The sequence below is a fragment of the Sinohyriopsis cumingii genome, chromosome 10 (assembly GCF_028554795.1).
Source record: "Sinohyriopsis cumingii isolate HCF-2022 chromosome 10, ASM2855479v2, whole genome shotgun sequence".
Lineage (NCBI taxonomy): Eukaryota > Metazoa > Mollusca > Bivalvia > Unionida > Unionidae > Sinohyriopsis > Sinohyriopsis cumingii.
In genome coordinates, this window is record NC_142970.1 from 85303053 (window position 1) to 85328789 (window position 25737).

Here is a 25737-nt window from a genome sequence, read left to right on the forward strand (position 1 = left end):
AAAAAAACGAATTAACCAAACCAGATCAAGATATTTTTGTAGTTATCAGTAGCTCTCACATTTTTTCTTGCCAAATGCTTCTTTCAGGCCTGCATGTCAAGTGCACCTGTTTTATTTTTTTGCAAGCAACTTTAACTTCAGACAAGAATTGTTTGTTTTATCTAAGTTGGGCATATCATTATCAAAAACTGTGCAAATCTTATGAAATCCACACACAAACAACACTAATCAACATGATGTGGTATATGTTTTATAACAGCTCTTACATATATCACAAATATTTAGATGAGAAACAGACCTACATTGGTTTAATATAACTGAAATCTAGGCATTACCTTCACTGTTCTCAAAAAGAATGCTGGGATACCATAAAAGTAATTCAGGTAGCTCAGTAGGCTACTATACAATTGTTGACCTTTGCTGAGGTGAATAAGAACTTTCATGAATTGGTCAACCAAATATTTCCAAGTGGGAAGGGAAGGACAAATTGAAAGCTTTACTGTTCATTAATTTCACCAAAAACAACAGTCTATAACTTTTGTTTTACTACATTATCAATGTTTTTAAACATAGCTTGTTTCATCAGAGTCAAATGGCATTTCAACTGCATAACATCATACCAAATAATACAATGGTGTCATGATAATGCAACATCACAAATTATCGCAATTCAAATGACATCATTTCAGTCTATGAAAAGGTGTCTTTCATTGGAAATATTAAATAATATATGACATAATTAATGTTATATATTTTTTCAAATGATACAAATGAAAATACTTTACAAAAGATAATAACTACTAATAAGACAAAGGAAGGCAAATTGATTGTCTGTTTAATATTCAAGTGCCTTTTCAGCCTTCTCTGGGCTACTGAATTCAAGCTGCACCACTGTATTCTCTTTGTGTTCAATTCTGAAATGTATAATACAATTAACAGATTCCTCTGCTCTGTAAAATTATATAAGCACATATGTGAAAATAAGAACAAAAATTGTGCAGTTGCTATTAAGCATTTTCACTGGCAAAATAAATTTAAAAAATGTGCTAAAGAAAGAAAAAATCTACCATGCACCTGAATTTTGTGTTTCTAATTAGTTGAACATTAAAGTCATCAGCAATTTTAACACGTCAACATAACATGGCTTTTGTTATGCTGACCAGCAAAATCAGGAGCAGTGAAATCTATGCTGGAAACTTTCATATCCCTGTAATGTCATAACTCCTACTATGAATTACATTTTCATTTATATTCAAAATAGTTTTCAAAGTTCCCTTATAATTTGAATAGCAATACTGTATTTGAAGGAGTAGTGAATGTTAATTATGGTTTTACAGTGATAAATCCTAAGTATCAATTCTACTAATGCATCCCAAAGAATAATCATGAAACGTTTTGTGTTTGAGGAACATGGGTCTACATTAATAATGGTTTTAATGCCATATATCTATTAGACCAGTATTGATTATGCATCTCAAAGAATAATCATGAAACGTTTTTGTTTGAGGAACATGGGTCTACATTAATAATGGTTTCAATGCCATATATCTATTAGACAAGTATTGATTATGCATCTCAAAGAATAATCATGAAACGTTTTGTGTTTGAGGAACATGGGTCTACATTAATAATGGTTTCAATGCCATATATCTATTAGACCAGTATTGATTATGCATCTCAAAGAATAATCATGAAACGTTTTTGTTTGAGGAACATGGGTCTACATTAATAATGGTTTCAATGCCATATATCTATTAGACCAGTATTGATTATGCATCCCAAAGAATAATCATGAAACGTTTTGTGTTTGAGGAACATGGGTCTACATTAATAATGGTTTCAATGCCATATATCTATTAGACCAGTATTGATTATGCATCTCAAAGAATAATCATGAAACGTTTTTGTTTGAGGAACATGGGTCTACATTAATAATGGTTTCAATGCCATATATCTATTAGACCAGTATTGATTATGCATCTCAAAGAATAATCATGAAACGTTTTTGTTTGAGGAACATGGGTCTACATTAATAATGGTTTCAATGCCATATATCTATTAGACCAGTATTGATTATGCATCCCAAAGAATAATCATGAAACGTTTTGTGTTTGAGGAACATGGGTCTACATTAATAATGGTTTCAATGCCATATATCTATTAGACCAGTATTGATTATGCATCTCAAAGAATAATCATGAAACGTTTTTGTTTGAGGAACATGGGTCTACATTAATAATGGTTTCAATGCCATATATCTATTAGACCAGTATTGATTATGCATCCCAAAGAATAATCATGAAACGTTTTTGTTTGAGGAACATGGGTCTACATTAATAATGGTTTCAATGCCATATATCTATTAGACCAGTATTGATTATGCATCTCAAAGAATAATCATGAAACGTTTTGTGTTTGAGGAACATGGGTCTACATTAATAATGGTTTCAATGCCATATATCTATTAGACCAGTATTGATTATGCATCTCAAAGAATAATCATGAAATGTTTTTGTTTGAGGAACATGGGTCTACATTAATAATGGTTTCAATGCCATATATCTATTAGACCAGTATTGATTATGCATCTCAAAGAATAATCATGAAACGTTTTTGTTTGAGGAACATGGGTCTACATTAATAATGGTTTCAATGCCATATATCTATTAGACCAGTATTGATTATGCATCTCAAAGAATAATCATGAAACGTTTTGTGTTTGAGGAACATGGGTCTACATTAATAATGGTTTCAATGCCATATATCTATTAGACCAGTATTGATTATGCATCTCAAAGAATAATCATGAAACGTTTTGTGTTTGAGGAACATGGGTCTACATTAATAATGGTTTCAATGCCATATATCTATTAGACCAGTATTGATTATGCATCTCAAAGAATAATCATGAAACGGTTTTGTTTGAGGAACATGGGTCTACATTAATAATGGTTTCAATGCCATATATCTATTAGACCAGTATTGATTATGCATCTCAAAGAATAATCATGAAACGTTTTTGTTTGAGGAACATGGGTCTACATTGATAATGGTTTCAATGCCATATATCTATTAGACCAGTATTACTGATGCATCCTTACACCAAATAAAAGGCAATTAAGATGGAGAATGTGCCATTCTAACAGTTGTCCTATGCCTAATCATGATTATGTGATTTACTCATGGTAGGTACTTTTTTTAAACACTTGTCTAAAACTAAATTTTGATGGATTTTAAGGTTCTGGTACATTAAACATAATCAAAGTATAACCATAAAATACATTATAATAATAATAATAATAATAATAATAATAATAATAATGCTTTATTTATTGAGGGTGACTCATTAGTCAAGGAATATTCTCCTTTGAGGCCCTCGGGAAGTATAATTCACATTATATGAAGATGCCAATAATTACTCTTTAACATGTTTAGTATTTATAATCATGTTCCTTTTTGCATATTTTAAAACTTTCATACAAATGATATATTTTTTTTAGCTGTCAACTTATGTCAAAGGAGGTAACCACTCTTGATCTAATTGTTTCTTGTGTGATTTGATATTGATGATTTATCTTTTTAAACAGCTTGACTGACCTTTTTAGGGAAAAATAAAAATAAACCTAAATATAGTAAATGTATTTTTTTAAAAACACAAATCACTTTTTGTCCAGTGGAAGCCATCTTGTAGTCTTGGACATATGTTTATACCTTACATGACTGTCAAGTGCATGCGGAAATGAAAACAAAACACATGACCTTTGCAACTGAAAAAAATCTGCATTCATTATTACTTTCCAGATTATACAATACTCTATTTTTTGGATAAAATTCCAATCTGCAACTAGTTACACTGCTCTCATGCTGTTAGTGAGAAACAGGATCCACTGTAACTATCTTGGGAGAATTCTTAAGACAGCTTACCTCATTCAGGATGCTCTCAAGGGTGGGGGGATTTTCCACTGTTGGTAAGTCAGACTGGAACTCTAAGTCATCAAGCTGAAATTTATTTTGTAAAAATTTCAAACAATTCTGAGAAATAGGTCATTGATATTGCACCTTATGAAAGAATAATAAAAACCTGATCTATTTATTCTTGCTAGGATTTTAAAACTAGGAGTCCAGGACTCCTACACTGGTAAAAATAGGAGTCCTACAAGCAAAGGTTGCAGTCCCTAAAAGCATATTATGCATACCTAAAGTGGTTAAATGTCCAGATGAGAAGAACTGGTGGCTTTTCATTGAGTTTATTTTTTCCAAATACTTTACACCACTGACATATACTTGCTTGTCCATTAGAGTGAGACTTAATTTTGTCAATGCAAGCGAAGGACTTATTCTAAAAACTAAGCAAGGCATCACACACTTTCTTACAATTGGCTAATGTTCCATCCAAACTATCCGTTTTAGCAGTTTTAGCAACTTAAGCTCTCTAATGATTCTCATTACAATCTTAGTCAATTAATGCCATTTAAACCCAAAATACTTATCCAAATTTTGCAAATGGCATTTTGTCTAAGTCTCAACCTCACTGCATGTCTTCATTTTGAGGTCACATATACTACTTATTCTGGTATACACTAGGAAACAAAACACAATAATAATAAGTTAAATTTGTTGATTTGATGTACTCTTATAATGACCACATATACATCTCTGGGTCTTTCTGCCTCTGAATTCAGTCAATATTATAAATATCAGCACATTTTCCCACAATTCAGCAACAAGTCGAAGTCTTTGAACTTGCAGCCAAACTATTGCATCATGTTTTCATAATGGCAACATGTACATCTTGAGGCCTTTCAGCCACTGAATTACATCATTGTAAATGTCAACAGAGCTAAAATGATCAACACATTTTCCCACACAGAAGGTTGTTGAAGGACCGGCAAGCCTTTGAATTTGCCTCCCAGTTATAGCGCGTGTATGGAGGGCTCATGCATAAGTGATTTTCTGCATCCAAAATAAAAAAATGTGTGTCCAAATATGTGTGACTAAGCATTTCTGAGACCTCTGGTATTAAATAATCAAATAATTTCATTTTTAACCTCAAATGTGGCATGCAACTTTAACTGGTGAAATCTTTTAGAACTTGCTGGTTCAGAAATGACAGGATTACCTTGCATGGAAACATTATGTTGCCACTTCATGTTTAATTGTCCTTTTCTTTCAGCCACATTGACCTTTAATCTTTAACATTTTGACCCCAAAATTAGTAGACCCCCTTAGATTCTTACCCCAAATGCAAGTCATCCACAAAGTTTTGCAAAAGTAGATAAAATGACAACATGAGTTATGGTTAGGAAACCACTTTTCCTCTTAAAGCAAATGACCTTGACCTCTTACCTTACCTCCAAGTAGAACCCACCCACAAAGTTGAGTAAATGACATTGGTTACCGTACAGAAATATATTGATAATAGAGTGACATCATAACATACTGTGGATATATAAACAAATTAATTCCGGTGTCAATTCCTTGGGTGACAATATTCTATTTTATGCTGTTCAGAATTGAACTGTGCAAAATGAAAAAAAAAGAAGGAATCCATAGTTTTAGTATTACAGAAGAATCTAATTGATCAAACCTTTTTCTATATGACTATAGCACTGGATACCACATACAACCAATATTAAGAATTATTTTATATTATTGCCAAATCTATTCCATTGAATGCTGTGATGAGTTCAATTAACAAGACTATACATAAGATGGTTTAAGCAATGGAATAATAATAATAATAAAAATAATAATAATGTGGACTTAGTACCAAACCTAATTTTTCAGAAGCTCTAAGTGCTTTATAATATTAGATAAAATGTAAAAAACATACAAGACTGCAAAAACAAACACCATGTTTATGTTGTTGTTCTAGGGTTTAGTGCCATTTTTCAGCACAAGATAGGCTATACATGGCGGCCAGTATAACTGGTGGAGGAAGAACCCTGGAAAACACAGGGAAGAACTACCGACCCAAGAGAAGCTACTGGCAGGCTTTTCCACGTACCCATGCTAGCCGAGCATTGGACTTGAACCCACACAGACAGAGGTGAGATGGCAGTGATCCGGAACGGTGAGCGCTTTAGACCACTCGGCCACTCGGGGCCCCACACCATCTTTAACGGGGGAACAATAAAAATAGGAGTGTCAGACGAGGAGCTTATATTTCTGGATGGATTATACTCAAAGATGAGGTCAGATAGGTATATTGTACTGGAACCAGTAAACAAAAAGTAGCATAGAGAACAGATTTTGTGCTTGATTCTGATCAAACAGGAGCCAGTGTAGGTTATAGAGCAAGGGAATGTGTGCACAGTTCTTTCTACTCCAAGGATAATCTGAGCAGATCAGTTTTCAACTTTCTGTAGTTTCTGTAGTAGATATTGAGAAGAATCAGAGATAAGTGAATTACAATAATATTTAAAGGAACTTCTTATCCTTTTTATGTCAGTTCATATCAAAATGCACTTTCTCCCAAATCTAAAAAAGACATCGCTTAACAAATACAATGCTTAGTTATCAGAGTTTAAATTAGACAGGCAAGTAGTAAAGATAGATGATGTGTTTCATCCAAAGTGAATTTTAAGTTACAGTATTTACCATATATATTGGGACATGATAAAATAATAATTTATTTATTTTCCTGTCGCAGCACTAATGGTGAAACTTTTTTCATCTAGGTCATATGTCCCAAAACTTAACAAAAGAAATAAATTTGTACTGAATTTGCAAACTTACCCACCACTGCATGTTGCAATAAAATAGATAAACAAAAAGCTTATTTGATAATAACATGAAAGAAACTATCCTTGTATTGTTGTCATTTATTCCTTTATTTGTCATCATGAGCATTAAAGAATAAAATATACCCATAAATTCCTTATATGTAGCATAGACGTACATATTGTAGCATGTATCGCTTATGTCCAATAATGCATGACATATTGTGCAATGACATTTGCCATGAGAAACAAAACATGCTTGGTTGCACTCAAAGGTTTAAAAATGTTATCCGATTGAAAATTGGATTCCACAAAATCACAAAGAGGGAAATAATCATTTGATCACTTTAAGACAACTGCCAATCCTGCATGACACAGTGTTAGGTGCAAAATAACCAAGACTGAGTTATATCTAGGTCAACTATATGACAGTATCTCACTAAAAAAAATCATTATTTGAAAATATATTCACTTGCATGCAAGTGACAATCTTTTTGCTAGTATGGGTTACAAAAAGCATCATTAAAGCAAGTTATTGCTGTGTATAATATCTATCACAAACATCAATGCCCATTTCTATTAATTATAATTACAGATGCCAATCAAATAGAAGCCATGGTGAAGAATAAACACAACTTCCATCGAGCAGTAAACTCATTGTTTGAACTTACCAACACTACATAAAGACAAAGGTTATTTTTATCACACAGGAAACCGACCTCGGAAATCAACTTTGAATACTTTGAAGCCATTCCTTTCTAAAGGATTTCAATACATTACAAATAAATACGACGTCGGAAGCCGACTTTGAATTCTTTAAAGTGTGCCAATTGTTTTGTTTTTTTAATATACAAAGATGGTCAAAAAAGGAAGCTTACTTTTGTTACTTTTCACTGGTATTCATGAGAATTTTCAAAAATAAACTGAGCTATGTTATAATTTTTAAAGTGACACAATATTGTGCTTTGCACGTGGACATTGATGACCCAGCATCATCCAAAAGATTTGGAGAAAATAAAATCATTTGATCAATTTGTGAAGACCAGAAGAGAAGATGATTTCGCTGACAATATGATCATTAACATGATGAAATTCTCGTGTACTTTGATCTCATTCCTGGACAGACTGATGATAAGCTGGAGATTAAAAGTGTGAGAATAAGCACGACTGGTGCAGATTTGTGATTTTCAGCCAAAAATAATTTTCATGCACCAAAAGAATGGATTGTACATGTGCAGGAGATGGGTTATGTTGATGAGATGCTGCTGCAGTGGATTAAAGAGTTTTATCTCAAGTACACAGTTTTATATTTTTAAAATAAATTTTCAGTTACAGTCCATTTTTCGACATGTAAAATTTTTGATTGATTTAAAAGGTGTCCCACAACTTATGACTTGAAATGACAATGTGTCCAAAAACACACAGAGCACAAAAAAAATTACTTTAAAAATTAATTTATGGTGTCCCAACATATATGGTAAATACGGTAATATATGGAAGAAGAAATTATAACATCCGGATATATGCATACACCGACCAGAAAAACTATTGACAACCTGTTAAGTGTGAAATTTAATAATCACAATGAATATCATCAGTGGACATCAGGCAGTAAACTTGTGATGGAAACTAAAATGCTCATAGATTTGATAACAGACTATTGCAATGATATATAAAATTATATAACTCTAACTTTCTCACAATCCTAATTCATATGAATTAATTATTATTGTAACATTGCCATCAAAATCAGATTCATTTGAAAAATGTATTGTTTTCTTATAATATGTAGAAAGTACATATTATGGAGAAAAAAAATGGAAATGTTTTTTTCAATTACCATCAAACTTTTTGATAAGAAATCCTACTGTTCAATTTTTTAAAATCTATTGATCTGATTTCCTGGTTCTGTCACATGTATGGGTCAATGAATTGTGTACTATGGGTAAAAACAAAGCCAAAACTTATGGAATTTTGATCACACCAATGGGATGGTGCCCAGGGAAATTTTGCATGAATTTCAAATAACTCTTGACTGTAAACCTTACACATCTCCAAAATGTCATATGTGACAAATGATCCAAGTTTCAACACATGTCATACCTGGACTCATGGGTGATGTCCAAAGGTATTTACAAAGAAGCTATTAAGATCCATATAAACAATTACTTGGCATCAAAAGACAAATTTATAAATATAAGCACATCAAGCACATTTTCTAGAATATTGCTTGTCCAATTTATTACTTCTTGTAATGCCCTCTTTGTTAAGTAAGATTTAATTGCCTAATTTTTATTCACCACAGTTACTTGGAGTGTATTAATATGAATTAAATAATTTCATTTATGTTTTGGCAACACTTCAATACAGTCCTTATTGTTCAAATTTTTGGTCAGTGGGAGAAAAATGTAAGCAAGTTCAAACACGTGATAAGGATTGCAACATTGAAAAATCATCACCTTTTTCGACCAAGTGGGACATGATTCAGCTTTTAGTCCGAAATGGATGTTTGTTTGGTATGCTTGGAGATTTACAGCACAGCAAAACAAGTAGGTTATTTACTGTCAAGACAACTGTAATCAAGTGCGTTGCTGAAGGACACACTTCAGAAGTTGGCCTGGACTGATTCAATGGTAGGAACACATCATAGTTAGCAACATGATGCAACATCTAGATCACTACAACATTCTAACAGACTGCCAGCATGGTTTCTGTGCCAGATGAAGCTGTGAAACACAGCTCATAACCCTAGTGGATGAGCTCGCCAAATCCTTAGACAGAGGGAAGCAGTATGACCTTGCAATCCTTGACTTCAGTAAGGCTTTCGATCGTATCCCCCATGAAAGACTCCTCAGTAAGTTGGACCACTATGGCATCAGGGGTAACACACAGAAATGGATCAGAGATTTCCTATCAGACAGATCACAGAGAGTTACAGTAGATGGAGCAACATCAGACCCAGCACCCGTGGTTAGTGGGGTACCTCAGGGGAGTGTTTTGAGTCCCATACTCTTCCTGGTGTTCATCAATGATCTACCTGCAAGTGTCAAATCCAACACAAGACTTTTTGCAGATGACTGTATAGTCTACCGGGAAATAAATGTCTCCAAGGACTGTGAGATCCTTCAAGAAGACCTGAACCAACTGGCCCTCTGGGAAAGAACTTGGGGTATGTTGTTCCATCCAGAAAAATGCAGCATCCTAAGAGTTTACAGGAAAAAATCACCAATCTTGTTTGAATATACTCTTAAGGGGCACAAGTTAGCCAATGAGCAGGCAACAAAATATCTCGAGGTGGAATTGTCTAGAGACCTCTCTTGGAAAAGGCACATAGACAAGATAGTTAAAAAAGGGAACAGTAACCTTGGTTTCCTGTTCCGCAACCTCCAAATCAACAATGAAGAAGTAAAAAGTGCGGCATATTTCACTCTGGTTCGACCAGGTCTTGAGTATTGCTCGACTGTGTGGAACCCACATAGTAAAGATCTAACAAATAAGATAGAGATGGTTCAGAGGACAGCGGCTAGGTTTACCACAAATAAATATCCTAACACTAGCAGTGTCAGTGCAATGCTCAGCCATCTCCAGTGGGAATCACTCGAGTCCAGGCGAACCAAGGCCCAGCTAACCATGATGTACAAGATTGCAAACAACCTAGTGGACATACCAGCAGACAAATACCGGACTCTGGCATATAGCCAAACTATGGCAAACCACAGGAAAAAGTTCCAATTAAAGTCATCATCGACAAATTGTTTCAAGTTCAGCTTCTTCCCATGTACAATAGGGACTTTGAACAAATTACCATCAATAAGTGCAGAAGCTCCTGACTTGGTATCTCACAAGCAGATGCTTTCCAAAATCACATTCTAATGAACTAGTCAGCTACAAGTAAGACCTAGTGATTCTCAGGGCTATGCCGGTTGAGAGTTCCATATTTCATTGCCGCTACGGTAGCCAGATTGGTCTGAGTATGAAGGGACGAAAACGTACACTGACACACTTTTACTTATTTCTGCCTTTCCTATCACTTCCATCTTTATCTTTGACCACGTACCACCCGTTGCTTAATAGTCAAGTGTGACTGCGTCAACATATTTATAGATAGATATACATGTAGATAGATAGTACAATTTCAGTTGTGAGTATGGCATGCTAACCACTCAGCCAAAGCAGCTCCTTAGTAATTTTTGATTGACAGATTGGATTTATATCGCATGCGCTCCTTAGTATGAAATGGAGAGTGCTTATATCTGGAGTGGGGAGGTTTGGGTGAGGAGCGTAAAGGGAAAGTAGATCTTTGTGAAATATGTCATTGTTTCATTATTTTGTATTAATATCCAGAAAGGAGATGTGTTTGTTACTTTTCTGAGTTTAATGCCATTTTTCTGCACATGATACACATGGTGGCCAGTACATTTGGTGGAGGAAGAACCCAGGTAAACCCGAGGAATAATAAGCAACCCATGTGAAGCTATTGGCAAGCTTTCACACATTAGCCAAGCAAAGACTCAATCCCACATATGCTAAGGCGAGATGCCAGTGATATGTGTGTGTCTGCATGTGATTTGGATTCTTAACACAGCTTTACTAATTTTTCAGTCAAATCACTACATTGTCTGCAGTGTCGCAGTTTATAGTGATATCAAGCACTGGGGCATCAAGCCACAGATATTTAGTTTCATGTCCCACCCAGTCACATTATCCAGACACCAAAGACTTTAAAAAACATGTACTAAAAATAAGTTATAATTAAATGCAGGACGTCATTTTCTTTTGACCAATGTGGGGACGGTATTCCATTCAGACGGATTTTACTTGCATATTAAGCTGGCGCGATCACGGCCATGTCGAGCAAAAGCGTGAAATAACGGTCTGGCATTTCTTAAAGATATGATAGTAAGCCAAAACTTTGGATAGGCATACAAAGTCGAATGCCTGAGCTGAACATTGGTACTAAAAAAATTATTACGCTATGCGATCTGTAGCTTGAAACATCTGCGTTCATTCTTGAATAGGTCGCGCGAGAAAGGAGACAAGTGTCCACCCTTGTATTATTTTATACTATATGTATGACTGGTAGTTAAAATGTAAGCAACGAAACGAGCCCCTGTGAGTTAACTGGTATATTGTACACATTAACTAAATGGCAGTGGTTTTGCTGCTGTATTAAAACAAGTGTCTCGACAGTATCCAAGAGAATATGCAATGCATAATATTTTCAAGGCTTTATGTGTGTTGAGAAAGTTGTATTTACTTCAAGATCAAAATTTATTTCTGCGGCAACACCTCCAGTTCCGTTATCGTCCGCCATGTTGCATCTTTGGTTATGCTAAAATGTTTCTAATATATTAAACGAAATAATAATTAAAAATAGACTTGATTATATACTTATTTTGTTATTTTTTAAATAAATATATATATTTGACATTTAACTGATATTTATTATAATTATAAACAATACCATCATACACTTTTCTTATTTAGTAAATATCGTTTACTTGTTACTATTTTTCCGTAAGCTACATATGGCAGATGTAAATTGACCAATAAAAATCACCGGAAATTATTGTTACTGCTTCTACAGCAACCTGTAAACAGTTCATGTAACAGCGCGTTTGGGAAGATACAAAATTCAAGAGATTGAAGGCTTTTAGGTAAAAAAAGATTATATTCTTACCACATGCATTACTTTTTAGTGAAAATATTTATTCAGTTTTGTAAAATTAAATCATTTAAACAGTTTGTGTTTGGGGCACTTGCCAGTCCAGTGCAATTTAGGGCTGAAAGGAGCTTATCACTCATTGATCATGGACTTGTAAACTTAAAGTGTGACAGGTTCAGGTCGCAAAGCTTGATACTGAAAGTCATGAAAATAATATATACCGATCGAAGACAGCGAACTTAAAACCCTTCTAAAGTGCAAGTCATACAGGTTCTTTCGACGTTCAATAGACCGACCAGTATATATCCGCGTTTTTTTCTTCTTTTTCTGACAGTTATGGTACCAACCAGACCGGGCCGTATTTCATACTAACGTTGTCAAGCTCCAATCAGTCCTGACTGTCGACGTCTGCTAGTAATGAAAACATTTATTTTGACTGACCTTTATATGCAGATGGCAAGTAAAATCCTTCTTCTTTCTACCCAAAGCAATAAATCGTTCAGACGACTCATATTTTTTTATATTAATCCCTACTAGAAAAGAACACTTGTGTAAAAACAGAACACTTGTGTACCCATCATTTAATAACCTTTTTATAAATTGCTGGTTCATGCGTGGAAAACAGGATCACCCACAGACAATAGTAATGCTTGGAAACTTTCTAGCAAGGACTACATCAATGCAGAACTGACTACTGTTTGCAACAGAGCTGCAGTTAAGTCATACCATTACTCTTGCCTTGGATAATGTTGCTTTCCATACATATATCTGGAATTTAAAAAGAGTTTAATAAATGATGGATACATAGGTGTTGTGTTCTTACAGGGATTAATATTACAAATGTTTGTGCTCCGAAGGATTTAATGCCATGGTTGAAAAGAATAGGGATTTTACTTACCATTCACACACAAAGGTCAGGCAAAATAAATGTATTACTTGCTTGCGAGTGTCCAGTAGTCAGAACTGATTGGAAGGTTAAAGCTTCAGTATGAAATATGGCCTGGCCTTGTTGGTCTCAGGCAGAGATCTACTTGTTGGTCTATTTCAGCAATGGTGATTTTTCACTTTATTTTGCTCCTGGTCATCAATATTCTCTTGGCAGTCATTATATAAACTCAATGACAAATTCATAAGACAAGATCAGTGTTAAAGTAAGTGGACATGTTTGGATGAGGTGTGATCCAGTGCAAATTGGATATAATGCCCTGCGCTGTGATATTACTGTGAAAGCAGAATGTATTGGGGAAAAAATGAACTTTAATATTAGCATACCCTCTAGTTTGTTTGCACCCCCTTAACCAATTTAAAAAATGAAAGGGATAAAAAATGCACAAAATCTAGTCATTTAAGTACTTGATTTAAAACTTTTAACATTATTGTTGCAAGGGGATAATAAATAGTGTCAACTTTAAGGCTTTTTGAATCAGACAAGAGTTTCGTTTGTAACAGGGTACCCATATTACATGGGCCACTCAATGTCTTCAAGCCACAGATGTGATGTAGTTCACTGTCTTTGAAAATCTCAATAATTATGTAAATTTTGGATTTATGTCTCATTGAACACATGTATACAAGAGTTCATCCTATTTCTGTGTTCAGTTTGTTTTAGAAATATGAAAACTAGAATTGCAAATATAGTATGCGGATAATACTTTTTTATTTTAATGATACAGACTATTTATTTAATGGACAGCAAGCATGTCTGTTGCTTGCTTGCAATGGGATCTTCCATTGGCATTGAAATGCCAATAATTTGTCAGTGTTAGGGACCCCTTTGGTGCAATCCGGTTAGAAATTATAAATCAATGTATGAAGTGATTAAGTTTTGTTTATATTTTTTTATCCTTAATGCTTTCTTTTTTTTAAATTGATAGAGGGGTACCAAAAAAGAGATGTTTGAGAAGATTATCCTCTGCATTTGTTAAATTAGAATACAACATGCTTTTTTCTTGACTCGGTTTACTGTTAAGCCCCCATTGTAAAAAGTCTAGAGCAATGAATGAGTTTTACCAGGAATCTACTTTATTGACAACTAATGTGCAGAGCATTGAACAATCAGAAATGAAAAGACTTTGGATAAACTGATTTTAAAATAACAGTTTATATGTTTGTTAAGGTCAGTAAACATTTCTACATGACTGTATTAATGTACAACTTTAATAAAATACCTGTTTGAAAAAATGTACACAAGTCTTATGTTATTAACAAATCACTTTAATTTGATTTCCTGTTATTGTTACCAATTTAATTTTTCAATTTGTTAAGTACTATCCAAATATACCAAAATACCATTTGTACACAGTCAAAATATGACTCAAATGCATATATAGTGCTCCCCATTTTGAACATGCCCTCCCTCTCAACCTGTGGCCCCCCCTTTTTTGCATCTAGAATCCCTTGGCACCAATGAATACAAGTTGAAATGTGCCCATTTAGGTTGGCCAGCCCTTTAATATGGCCAGCATATTTGTGTAAAATATGTCAGATGTATCCCTCATGAGGAGACACATAATGCAGTCGACAAATGGAAACCTCACAAATAATTGTTGATTTCTAAATTCTGCACATTATTTGTTCCAACATGCTCATAAAATACATGACTTCAATGAGTACAAACAGGTAAGTAATCTAATTATCGATACCGCTGCATGTGTTTCTTAGATGTCATATTTTGTCACTTTTATAATTACTGGCTGTTATTAACACATATAAATATCAAGATAGAAAAGCTCACAGCTAAGAAACTTAGCATAGTTCTGCTCAAGTATGGATGATATCCAGTCACAATAAAGCACAAATGGTATGTAGTGGTTTCTCATAGATTCTGAAATGTATTATGTAAATGTACCTGACTAAAAACTAGTCGGTCATATGACAAATTAACTTCCTCTGTAAACACAAAATTTTTTCTCTAAAAGCCAGTGAAGGAATAAGTTGTAGAAAGTACACAGTGTTGTCAGATAGTCTTAGTTTAAACAGAAAAGTGAAAGCAATTTGACTAGGTAAATGAAATGAGGGAGAGTCCATTGATCACTGCTGAGAAATTTAATGTCAGAAAGATTCAGATAACATTATATGGCAGTGAAAAAATGAAATGGACAATGATAATTGCAGCTAGATTTGTTCACAGACTTTATTGGCTATGTTATAAAATGACTTTTAGACTAAAATAGAGATGGAGCTACGTGGATGCTCTACCCTCTCTCAGAGATTCTGCAATCAAGTATCACAAAATAACTCCCACATTGCTATGCAATGTTGATTCACAAGAAAACTTACTTCACACTTGTATAGCATTACACAAAGTAAATATATATAATAAATACACAGAACATATTTGCAATTAGGTTTGAAAACTTTAAATGAAACCAGATTTGTTTGCTTGGTCACTTCTTGGAGCCAGAAATTGTGAATATATTTTATTTTTAAGGATTTACCATTTTCATCACTGTTCATTAAAAGTCTGGTGTGCTATATACATTATACTGCTATGGAAACCATGTCAATACATATACCTGGCATTTACTGAGGTGCTTTCTTGAGAAGGACTAATTGTAACTTTATTTTACAATTTTATGAGATACTTATAATCCAGATATTTTGCAAAGATGTGCACAGAAAGGTTACAAGATAAATCAAAAGCCAGAATGTTTACAATTTCATTGAGATGATATCAGTTATATTACTCTAACGGAAGCAGATTTTGGTCAAGGGTGTTTCAATTAATGAAGTCATTAGATAGTTTCAGTGAAATGACCAATTACTCCATTGCTAGATTAATGTTGTCACAATAGATTTTGGTTGAAATCTAGTTCAGTACCATTTCCACTTTTTCAGACTTGGGTTTGTTTGTAAATACACCTGGTTTTGGCAGGACAGATTAATTATCACTGCAGTTGACTGTTGATTGGTATATAGAAACTAATAATAATAATAATAATAATAATGCTTTATTTATAGAGGGTGACTCATTAGTCAAGGACTATTCTCCCCTGAGGCCCTCTTAAGGAGAGTATAACAATGCACATTATATGAATAATTAGTGTTTATTTTAACATGTTTAGTATTAAAATACTAAATTCCATTATCTATTAGAAACACATACATGCTCATGATATCTTTTCTTAAATACTCTAATATTTTCAGCAGATTTTACATGTAGTGGAAGCTTATTACAAAGAACTGTACCAGAGTATTGAAAACTCTTTTTAAATTGCTCTGTTCTTGGTTTTGGTATTAGAAGGTTTCCATGTGATGTCGATCTCAACTGGTATTGTGTTGAAAAAGGCCTGAATAAGTCCTGAAGATACTCTGGTGCAGTTCCAGGTAGACATTTATATAAAAGAACTGCCTTGTGAAAATCTATCCTGTCATATATTGTGAACCATGTGAGTTCTGTAAATAATGCTTTTGAGGGATGATCAACAGATGCATCTAAAATTACACATGCTGCTTGTTTCTGAAGTTTATAAATCCTGTCAAGCTCAGATTTAGCACAGTTTCCCCATACATTAAAACAATAATCCATTGTTGGAAGAATATATGACTTGTAGTATGGATTGCGAGTTTCCATAGGTAAATATTTCTTGATTCTGCTGAGAAGGGCAATTTTGGATGACAGTGTTTTAAAAAGCTTATCAATATGGTCATTCCATAATAAATTATTATCTACAGACACATACAAGCCTTTCATGTTTTACATTTTCTAATGGATGATTATTTATTGCAAGAGATAGTTTTGGGTTCCCTGATTTGTGTAGGTTTTGTGATGTCCACAGAATCATACATTTTGTTTTACCTTCATTAATTACCATCCTATTTTGTTGTGTCCAGTTTTGGACTCTAATAAGGTCTGAGTTTAATCTCATTTGGATAACTTCAGTATCAGAACTAGATGTATACAAGGTTGTATCATCTGCAAACAAATCTGTATTTGTGGATTCATTATTTAATGGTAGGGCCTAACTGAGTAGATAATTTTCACCAAGTACCGAATCCGATTATTTGGATGTACTATTTGCCAGATCCAGGCACGAACTGAGTAGTAGGTGCGACTCTGGAGAGTACCGTTTGTTTCATTATCATATGCAAAGCTTAAACTTTAAATGTTAACTGTTTGTGTAATTATAATTTATTTTTAACTAAATTATTGTATTAAAAAACTTTTTTTTAAAAAGGTCGATATTTTAATGAATTATTTTACTTGTAACCATTTGTGCGCGTATTATTTGCCGAGGCGAATACTTCCAAGTAGTACCGAAAAACAGGATATTCGGCCGAGGCGAATGTCCGAGTCGATTTCCGGTTAGGCCCTATTTAATTGTAAATCATTGATATAGATAAGGAAGAGGAGAGGGCCCAAAACTGAGCCTTGAGGGACTCCTGAATGAATAGTGCGAGTTTGAGAGCTAATATTGCCAATGCTTACTTGTTGAGACCTTTGGTTTAGGTATGATCTAAACCAGTTTAAAGAAGGATTGTCAAACCTGTAACAATTCAACTTTTGCAGCAGAATTTCATGATCAACAAGATCAAAGGCTTTCTTGAAGTCAAGGAAAACAATCCCAGTCATATGTCCATTATCCATTTCCTTCAGCCAAAGATCAATTAATTTGGTAAGTTCTGTTTGGCACAAGTGGTACTTTCTAAATCCTGATTACGCTTTATGAAATAGAGAGTGTGTTTCAAAAAATTTATAGACCTGAATGGCTACATGCTTTTCAAATAGTTTTGACAATGCAGGTAGAATTTATTTTGGTCTGTAATTTCCTGGATCCTCCTTTTCTCCTTTCTTAAAGATAGGTGTAACCTTTGCACATTTCAGTGTTTCTGGAAAATTACCACTCATAATACTTAAATTTACAAGATGCGTTAGTGACTTTGTTATTACTGGTGCAGCAATTTTAAAAATTCGTGTACCAATAACCATCCAATCTAGAGGATTTATTAATATTAACCTTAATTAGCATATCAAAAACATCAACTTCACTAACATTAGCTATTGAATAATAATTATCATCAGGAATTTTAGCTCTTATAAATAATAGAAGAGCATCAAGTTCAATTGGGATGTTAGTCTGGTTCTGAATACTGTTACTGGAGATGCTTATGAAGAAATTGTTGAACATTTCCACAATGTTTTGTACAGATGTTGCTATATCATCATTTTGCTTAAGTCTAGGGAGAAGACAACTGTTATTGGGTGGGTTCAGCTCTTTTAGATGCTTCCCCAATGTTTTGGTACTCTTACTTTCATTAATAGCCTGTTATAGTAGTTCTCTTTTGCCTTATCTATCAGGTGCTTAGTTTTATTTCTCCACTTTCTGTAGCTTTTCATGTCTTTTTTCTTGTGGAAATTATCTCTTAGGTGCCTTGCCTCATTGATCTCAGGGGTAATCCACTTGGGTGTAATTTGGAACAGGTCACTCATCAATCAATAAGGGGTCAATTATGTTGATCAAGACAAAGTGATAGGAATCATTTTAAACTAACAATTGGTCACAACATTTAAATGATTCCTATCACTTTGTCTTGATCAACATAATTGACCCCTTATTGATTGATGAGTGACCTGTTTGAAAGAGAAAGTCAGATTGGCACAATGATAGTGAATCTTATCTAATGTTGTAAAGCGCTTAGAGCTTCTAAAGATTAGTTGCTATACAAAGTCCTCATTATTACTATTATTATTATTGTTATTATTATTCATGAAACATCATGTTAGATCAACCTTCTAAGATTTCATTTCCTTAGGTTTGCAATGGTCAGAGGCAGGTTTATGTATATTTAGGAGAAAGGAGAAATTATTATCACCTGGCAACTGCAGGTGGAAAGAGAGCAAAACAGATTTTCACCCATGTCTTGTGACAATATACGATCATTTTACCACAAAAATTTTAATAGCAATCCTTAAGAAATTTTGGGCAAATTGAATTGCATATATCAAATAAAATTCAAATGCTTTCAATTTTACTTTACTTATGTATGCTTTTTATTATTAGGAGCCAATAGAGAGGTGGTACAGTCATGGCAAGGAAAAGGCAGGAAGTTCAACTTCAGCAAGAGATAGAAACACAAGAAGAATGGGAGGATATGGTGTCAAAAGAAGGAGTCTGGGGTAACATAGAGTAATTTAGTCATGCCACATGTGTTAACACATTAACCCCATGAGGTTTTTGTCATTTTCGCCTGAAATTCGAGTATGAAATACATTTTGAAAGCTATTTTTGAATACATCCTAACACATCAACTTCCAGGTGATTTTCCAATAACCTAATGCCTAGTTGTGTTAGAAACATCATTTTTCATTAGCTCACTAAAATGTTTATGTCCACACTATGATCAATCAAATCCTAATGGCAAAACACCATGAGATTTATGTTCACAATTTGGTAATTACACCAACTAAAATTCAAAACATTTTAAATCTATTTTGAAACAATCACCGTCACCATTGTTCAGGAGAGCACATGCACAAAGATTGAATTCACTCCATATCGGTCATATATTCAAACCATAGTGGTCACTGATGTTATTGCTGAGTAACCTAATCTTGGTAACTACAGGTTTAAGGGGTCAGTTAAAAATTGAATGTATATGTTTTGGTGAAGTTTTAGAAACTATAAAAATACATTGTTTGTTCATGTGGTAGTTCTTATCAAATTTTTAATATACATGTATTATCATTTCTTACAATATATTATTGGTAGTGCTAGCAGTTAGAATTATTTACAATATAGTTTTTGTTGTGCTCTTTCTTTGAAGTCATATGACTAAAATAAATGGTCAAATGACCAATTTAGTGTGGACATAAACCTTAAGATATTTTGTTGGGCAATAAGATAATAATTTCTTGCATTATGACAAATCTGAGAAGTCATCACAGCCTGGTCTTGGAATCCAACTTGGTTTTCTTGTGTATGAGTTTTGCACCATGTTAGTATTAACTCATTAACCTCGGGCACCATGTTTATGCATCTTAAGGTAGTGCCCTACTTCTGAGCTTTGTAATGTCACGATTGTTTAAGATTCACCGAAATGAGTTTCGTACAGAAAAGTAGACAGATGCAGCTCTACAATGATACCAAAAATAGTCTGGACTTTCTACTCATATTGGGGCCCCGAGTGGCCAAGTGGTCTAAAGCGCTCACTGTTCCGGATCACTGCCATCTCACCTCTGTCTGCGTGGGTTCGAGTCCAAGGCTCGGCTAGCGTGGGTACGTGGGAAAGCCTGCCAGTAGCTTCTCGTGGGTCGGTGGTTCTTCCCTGGGTTTTCCAGGGTTCTTCCTCCACCAGTTATACTGGCCGCCATGTATAGCCTATCTTGTGCTGAAAAATGGCGTTAAACCCTACAACAACAACAACATCAACAAAAATCTACTCATATTACAGGGAAAAACATATTTTTAGACCCAACTATTTTACACCAAATATTTGCCAGTTGTTGAAATAAAATTTTATGTCAGGATTTTAGACATTTTTGACTGAGATATAAGGCAGACCAGTCTGAACTGCATACAGACAGATTAATCTTTGCAAAATGTAGGATAGGTTAGGAATTTCAAGTTAAAAGTGGCTCGGACACAAAAATGATGGGTTCAATAAGCAAAAAAAAAAATACTCCAGTTTTTACCCTTCTGCACATGGGCAAGTGAAATAGCCAAAAAGTTAAGATGTTTCTAACACAACTAGGCATCTGACTATAGAAAAAATCTCTTGGAAGAAGATGTACATGTATTTGGATATATTCAGAAGTAGCCCCCAAAATGTGTTTCCTACTCCAATTTCCGGTGAAAATGACAAAAATCTCCAAGGGTTAATAAATTAAATGAGGCAGTCTTGCATTGTCTAAATTACCCAAGGGATACATCCAGATATTTAAGATTGACTAACCTATGTGTGTACTTTATGTGATTGATAGTCTCTTTTAGCTTGTTTTCTAGATCTATGTATATAATTACTGTGCATCAGCTATGTAATTTATTATTTCTGAGTGGGCCCACATTAAGGTATCTTATTTAGAAGCTTTATTACTTTTTTGTTGGGTAATGTGGTTTATGTGTCACAGTCCTTGTGCAAAACACAAGAACAAGTTTTGTAATATGTGAGCACATTTCTTGTGGTTCTTCTTGACATAACGTCAAGAACCTTGTTCTCAGGTTAGAACTCATGCTACTTCTCATGTGAGTATAAACAAGAATAAAGATATCAGAACTTACCAAGCATTGACCAGCATTGTCTTGTATTCTAACTCAAGTTGTCAGGGTGAGCACCATAGTCAGGAACAAGTGAAAGCATATGATGATGTGTTTTGTGGTGTTTGGGCAACATTCCATAACATGTCACCCAACATTCCATAACATGTCACCCAACATTCCATAACATGTCACCCAACATTCCATTACAGATCTTGCCAAAGGACACCATACAGCAGCCAACCCAACCTGGCCTGGGAATCAAATTACTTGTACAGTACTCCTGCATAGGAATAATAAATGCTAACCACTGAGTTACAGAGTCTTCGTTGCTGTGCATTAGAGACTCGTAGCAACATTTCTGGTCTTATTGGACTAAGCCCACCTTATGGCTTTTGTCTTCTGAATTAAATTAGTGTTTAAAAAAACAATGTCCAAAGCCTAAACAACACAAACCATTCTCCTGTGAAGGAGTCCACTCTATTAATCATGTCATTCATTGTCATAATTGGATTATCTGTTGATGAAAATTGCACTTTCAGAAATCAAAGGCAACATCATGCTTTCTAATTATAATGAATGGATTAAAGTAGACAATTGGCCAAATGTTTTTTCAGGCTAGGACATTACCAAAGTGTTCATCAGTGATGCTGTATTGTTAATGAAATTAACATTCAAATCAGGTTTGGAGCTAAAGAAATAAAGTTGCAAATACAGCCATATGTTAAATAAAGCCTTCAATATAAATGGAATCATCGTTTGAGGATAAGCTGATTTACGCCCAAAAATTAGTATGCTGCACATTTTGCAGTGGCAAATTTGTTATTACTTGGGGAAACTCTGTGACATCCTTGACGTCATGCTTAGAAACATATTGTACATAACCTTTAATGTCTAAACTTGTTAAAAGCAGTTCAGAGATTACACAATGCTTCCAATGAATCAGTAAATAAATAATATGTAAACATTTTACATGATTATTTTACAACGTAGTGGTGGATGTATATCAGGAGTGGTGTGGACCTTGTCAGGGAATGAGTGGTAATTTTCGGAAGTATCGCAATGAGATCAGTGATGAACTTCTTAAATTTGCCGTGGTAAGTAGCTGAAGGCAAATATTCAATGTGATCCAGACGTGGCACTGCAGTATTACATGTATATTTGCACAGTTTTCTGTTCAATATTGCATAATGACTTTTTGTTTGGTTATTTCAGACGTGATATATGCATGCTTGAACCTGCTTCAACTTGTGTTGAGAAGCACATTTATTTCCAGTTATTCTAATGGGAAACTTCAAAATTCCCATTTGCTTTACATCAGTACAGAGGTATTACTAAAGTAACCAAATGTAATGTTATTCTGTGGTTTTCTTTTGGAGTCAACATATTAAAAGTAATTATAAAATGAAAATATGTTGTCAGACAATGCATATAGATATATATATATATATATATATATATATATATATATATATATATATATATATATATATATATATATATATATATATATATAAGCACAGTGTAATAGAAACAGAAAAAAAAAACAGGTATTTGTTTTTGTAAGCAATTGATCTTTTAGAAATGGACATTACATGAGGATTTTTATTGGGAATTGTTAAACAGATCACTCACATCTAACTTCTGCACTTCTGGGTTTGTGTCTTGGCTTGACCAATGTTGGTATGTGAGAAAGCTTGTCATTAGTTTCCTGTCAGATGGTGGTTCTCCTTGGGGTTTTCCCAGATTCGTTCTCCACAAATATACACATACTTGCCACCATGCATGGCTTATCATGTGCTAAAACTTTTGTTAATCCCCAGATGTCACAAATCACAGATGTCTTAAGTTGCAGATATTTTAACAGAGAACCTTACATTTTGGTTTCAGTATATTTAATGTCATTACATTAGTAATACCTATGCTCTTTTGAATGCAAAATATACATATAGTCTAGCTTCAATAATCCAACTGTTGTGATACAAATTTTGGAATTATTTAAAATACCATGAACATGAATGATTTTTTTTTGAGATTGTTCAACCTAAGCCATAAAGGCTTGCAGTTTGTAATATCCATAAAATTCTTTGATTTTCTGTGTTTAATTTGTAAATCATAAAGCTTTTCACTTGCTTGTGATTACATTATTATATGTAGAATTATTATTTTTATTTATAATTATTTTATTTGTACAAGTGAAAATTCATTGATAAAAGGGTACAGAAACAAAATAATACAGTATATGACAGCTGGCTCACTCAGATATCTGTAATTGTGAGTTTTCATTTGGATCATTGTGGCTGGACTTAAATAATGTTTTTGTGTTTAACCAATCTTCATGCTTTAGGTTAACTCAAAGGTACTCTTTCAGTGATAGATGTATACCAGGATTGGTGTGGGCCAACAGCCGCAATGCTTGGTACCTTCAAGCGTATAAAACTGGATTTGGGCGATGCCCTACTTAATTTTGCTGTAGTAAGTAACTGTACATGTATATATGTGTTGATTGAGACTCTGTAACAAGAACAAGTGGAATGAGGGAATTTCAGGCAAATTTTACATTTTGTTGAAAATTTTGATACTTCATTTTTAAGAATTATTATGGTGGCAGTGTAGGATGAGTTTCCTTCTGTCACACTTTTTTCCTACAAATTCAATATTTATTCCCAACCACAAGCATGTTCAGATTTTCTTGATTTTTTTATTATATTGACATATACATTAATTTTAAATGTTACAGTTCAGTAAGCAAGAATCTACTAAAAGAAAAACATGCCCTAAACCCTTCTGTGAAAATTTGATTTACAGTATATTCCCAGTAAAAAGGAAAAGATTATAGAATGTAACTTGTAAAGTTTGCCTGAGATGGTACTGCAACAATTTTTTTTCTAATTAAAAAATAATCAGAACTCACTGGAGTTGTGGAGTCCGATCATTGCAACAGTGAATGTTGAATTTAACTAACTCTTATGATAAGCCTGGGTTGCCATTTGTGTAGAGTTTTCAAAATTGGGGGTCAATCACTATTATCATGGGTAGAAACCTTTCTTATTTAACAACCTGCCAACATTGTGCGAAAGGGATACTGGGCTTATCATCAGGCATGGGTTCATCACGTGAGAATCTGTTGCGATCTTCTGCCAGTTCTATAAGTCTTGGAGGTATACCTATCTCAACTTATGTCATGTGGGACATGTGAATCCTAGTGGGAACATAATTCTAACTTAGATATGGTTTTGTTTTCCAGTTGTTGATGTGTATCAGGAGTGGTGTGGCCCCTGTGTAGGAATGGTTGCTAATTTGCGCCGCCTTAAAAATGAACTTGGTGATGATTTGCTTAAATTTTCCATTGTAAGTTTTGGTAATGAACATAATCAGAAGTAGATGATAGTAGCAGGCACTAGTGTGACAGCTCTTATATATTTCTTTGTACAGTCTAGATAAAGTAGTCATTTCCTGTAGATGTGATTTTTTAGACAATATTATTTGGATCTTTTTATTTGTGCTAGGTATACATATATACTCAGGTACTGTGGACCTTTGCCCTGTTATACGGCAAGACGTGTACCTTTAATTAGCAGGTTATACAGCAAGACATGTGCCTTTAATTAGCAGGTTCTTAATTTTAATTATTTTTCTCATAACTTTACTGAACGTTTAATTAACTACACAGTATTAAAAGAGTGATGAATTAAAACTTGCTATCGTACAGAGACAGCCTGTATCACTTACAAATTTGTTTGTGCTTTTTTATTTTTGATTGCCCAAAGATCCTTTATTTATGTAATACAAGAAACACATATAACTACACTTTTGGGCTTATTTATTTTGATGTTAAACTAGTTTTGAGAAGAATTTATACAGAACAGGTGATGATTATAGAACAGAATAGAAGTTGTCTTTGTTTAAGAGGCACATACTATAATATATATAATATTCATTTCCAAAATGAAGGTGCATTTGAGAAAAGTTTGATAATTTATTATAAAATAATTTGATTATACAACATATTTTCAACTATGTATGTACCTTTTAAACTGAAATTATGTCTACAGTTCAAATGAAAATACAGTCTCTTAGTTCAGCCCAGTTCAGTAAACAATAAGATTAAAACATACATGTTGTTATACTGACAAATAGGGTGAATAATTTTTTT

General features: G+C 33.8%; 2 protein-coding genes across 10 annotated transcripts in view; one reads left to right on the forward strand and one right to left on the reverse strand.

The window, feature by feature from the left end:
* LOC149790504 (vacuolar protein sorting-associated protein 8 homolog) overlaps nucleotides 1-12037 on the reverse strand; it is a 119089-nt gene extending 107052 nt beyond the window's left edge. Inside the window, exons 1-2 of the mRNA XM_089972550.1 lie at nucleotides 11980-12037; nucleotides 3925-3999 (exon numbers count right to left, since the gene is read on the reverse strand). Of these exons, the coding sequence (XP_089828676.1) occupies nucleotides 3925-3999; nucleotides 11980-12036 (132 nt within the window). The 5' untranslated portion in view covers nucleotide 12037. The remainder of the gene's footprint in view (nucleotides 1-3924; nucleotides 4000-11979) is intronic.
* A 250-nt stretch (nucleotides 12038-12287) lies between these two features.
* Nucleotides 12288-25737, forward strand: part of LOC149790505 (thioredoxin domain-containing protein 3 homolog) — a 57745-nt gene continuing 44295 nt past the window's right edge. For 4 of the 9 annotated variants that reach the window (XM_089972551.1, XM_089972556.1, XM_089972559.1 and 1 more), the window contains exons 1-3: nucleotides 12288-12379; nucleotides 19389-19504; nucleotides 22575-22678. In XM_089972551.1, coding sequence (XP_089828677.1) covers nucleotides 19414-19504; nucleotides 22575-22678 — 195 coding nt within the window. In that variant the 5' untranslated portion in view covers nucleotides 12288-12379; nucleotides 19389-19413. Of the gene's footprint in view, nucleotides 12380-19382; nucleotides 19505-22574; nucleotides 22679-23952; nucleotides 24057-24828; nucleotides 24933-25737 lie in introns of those variants that run through there. The other 5 variants (XM_089972554.1, XM_089972558.1, XM_089972552.1 and 2 more) reach the window with 4 other exon arrangements.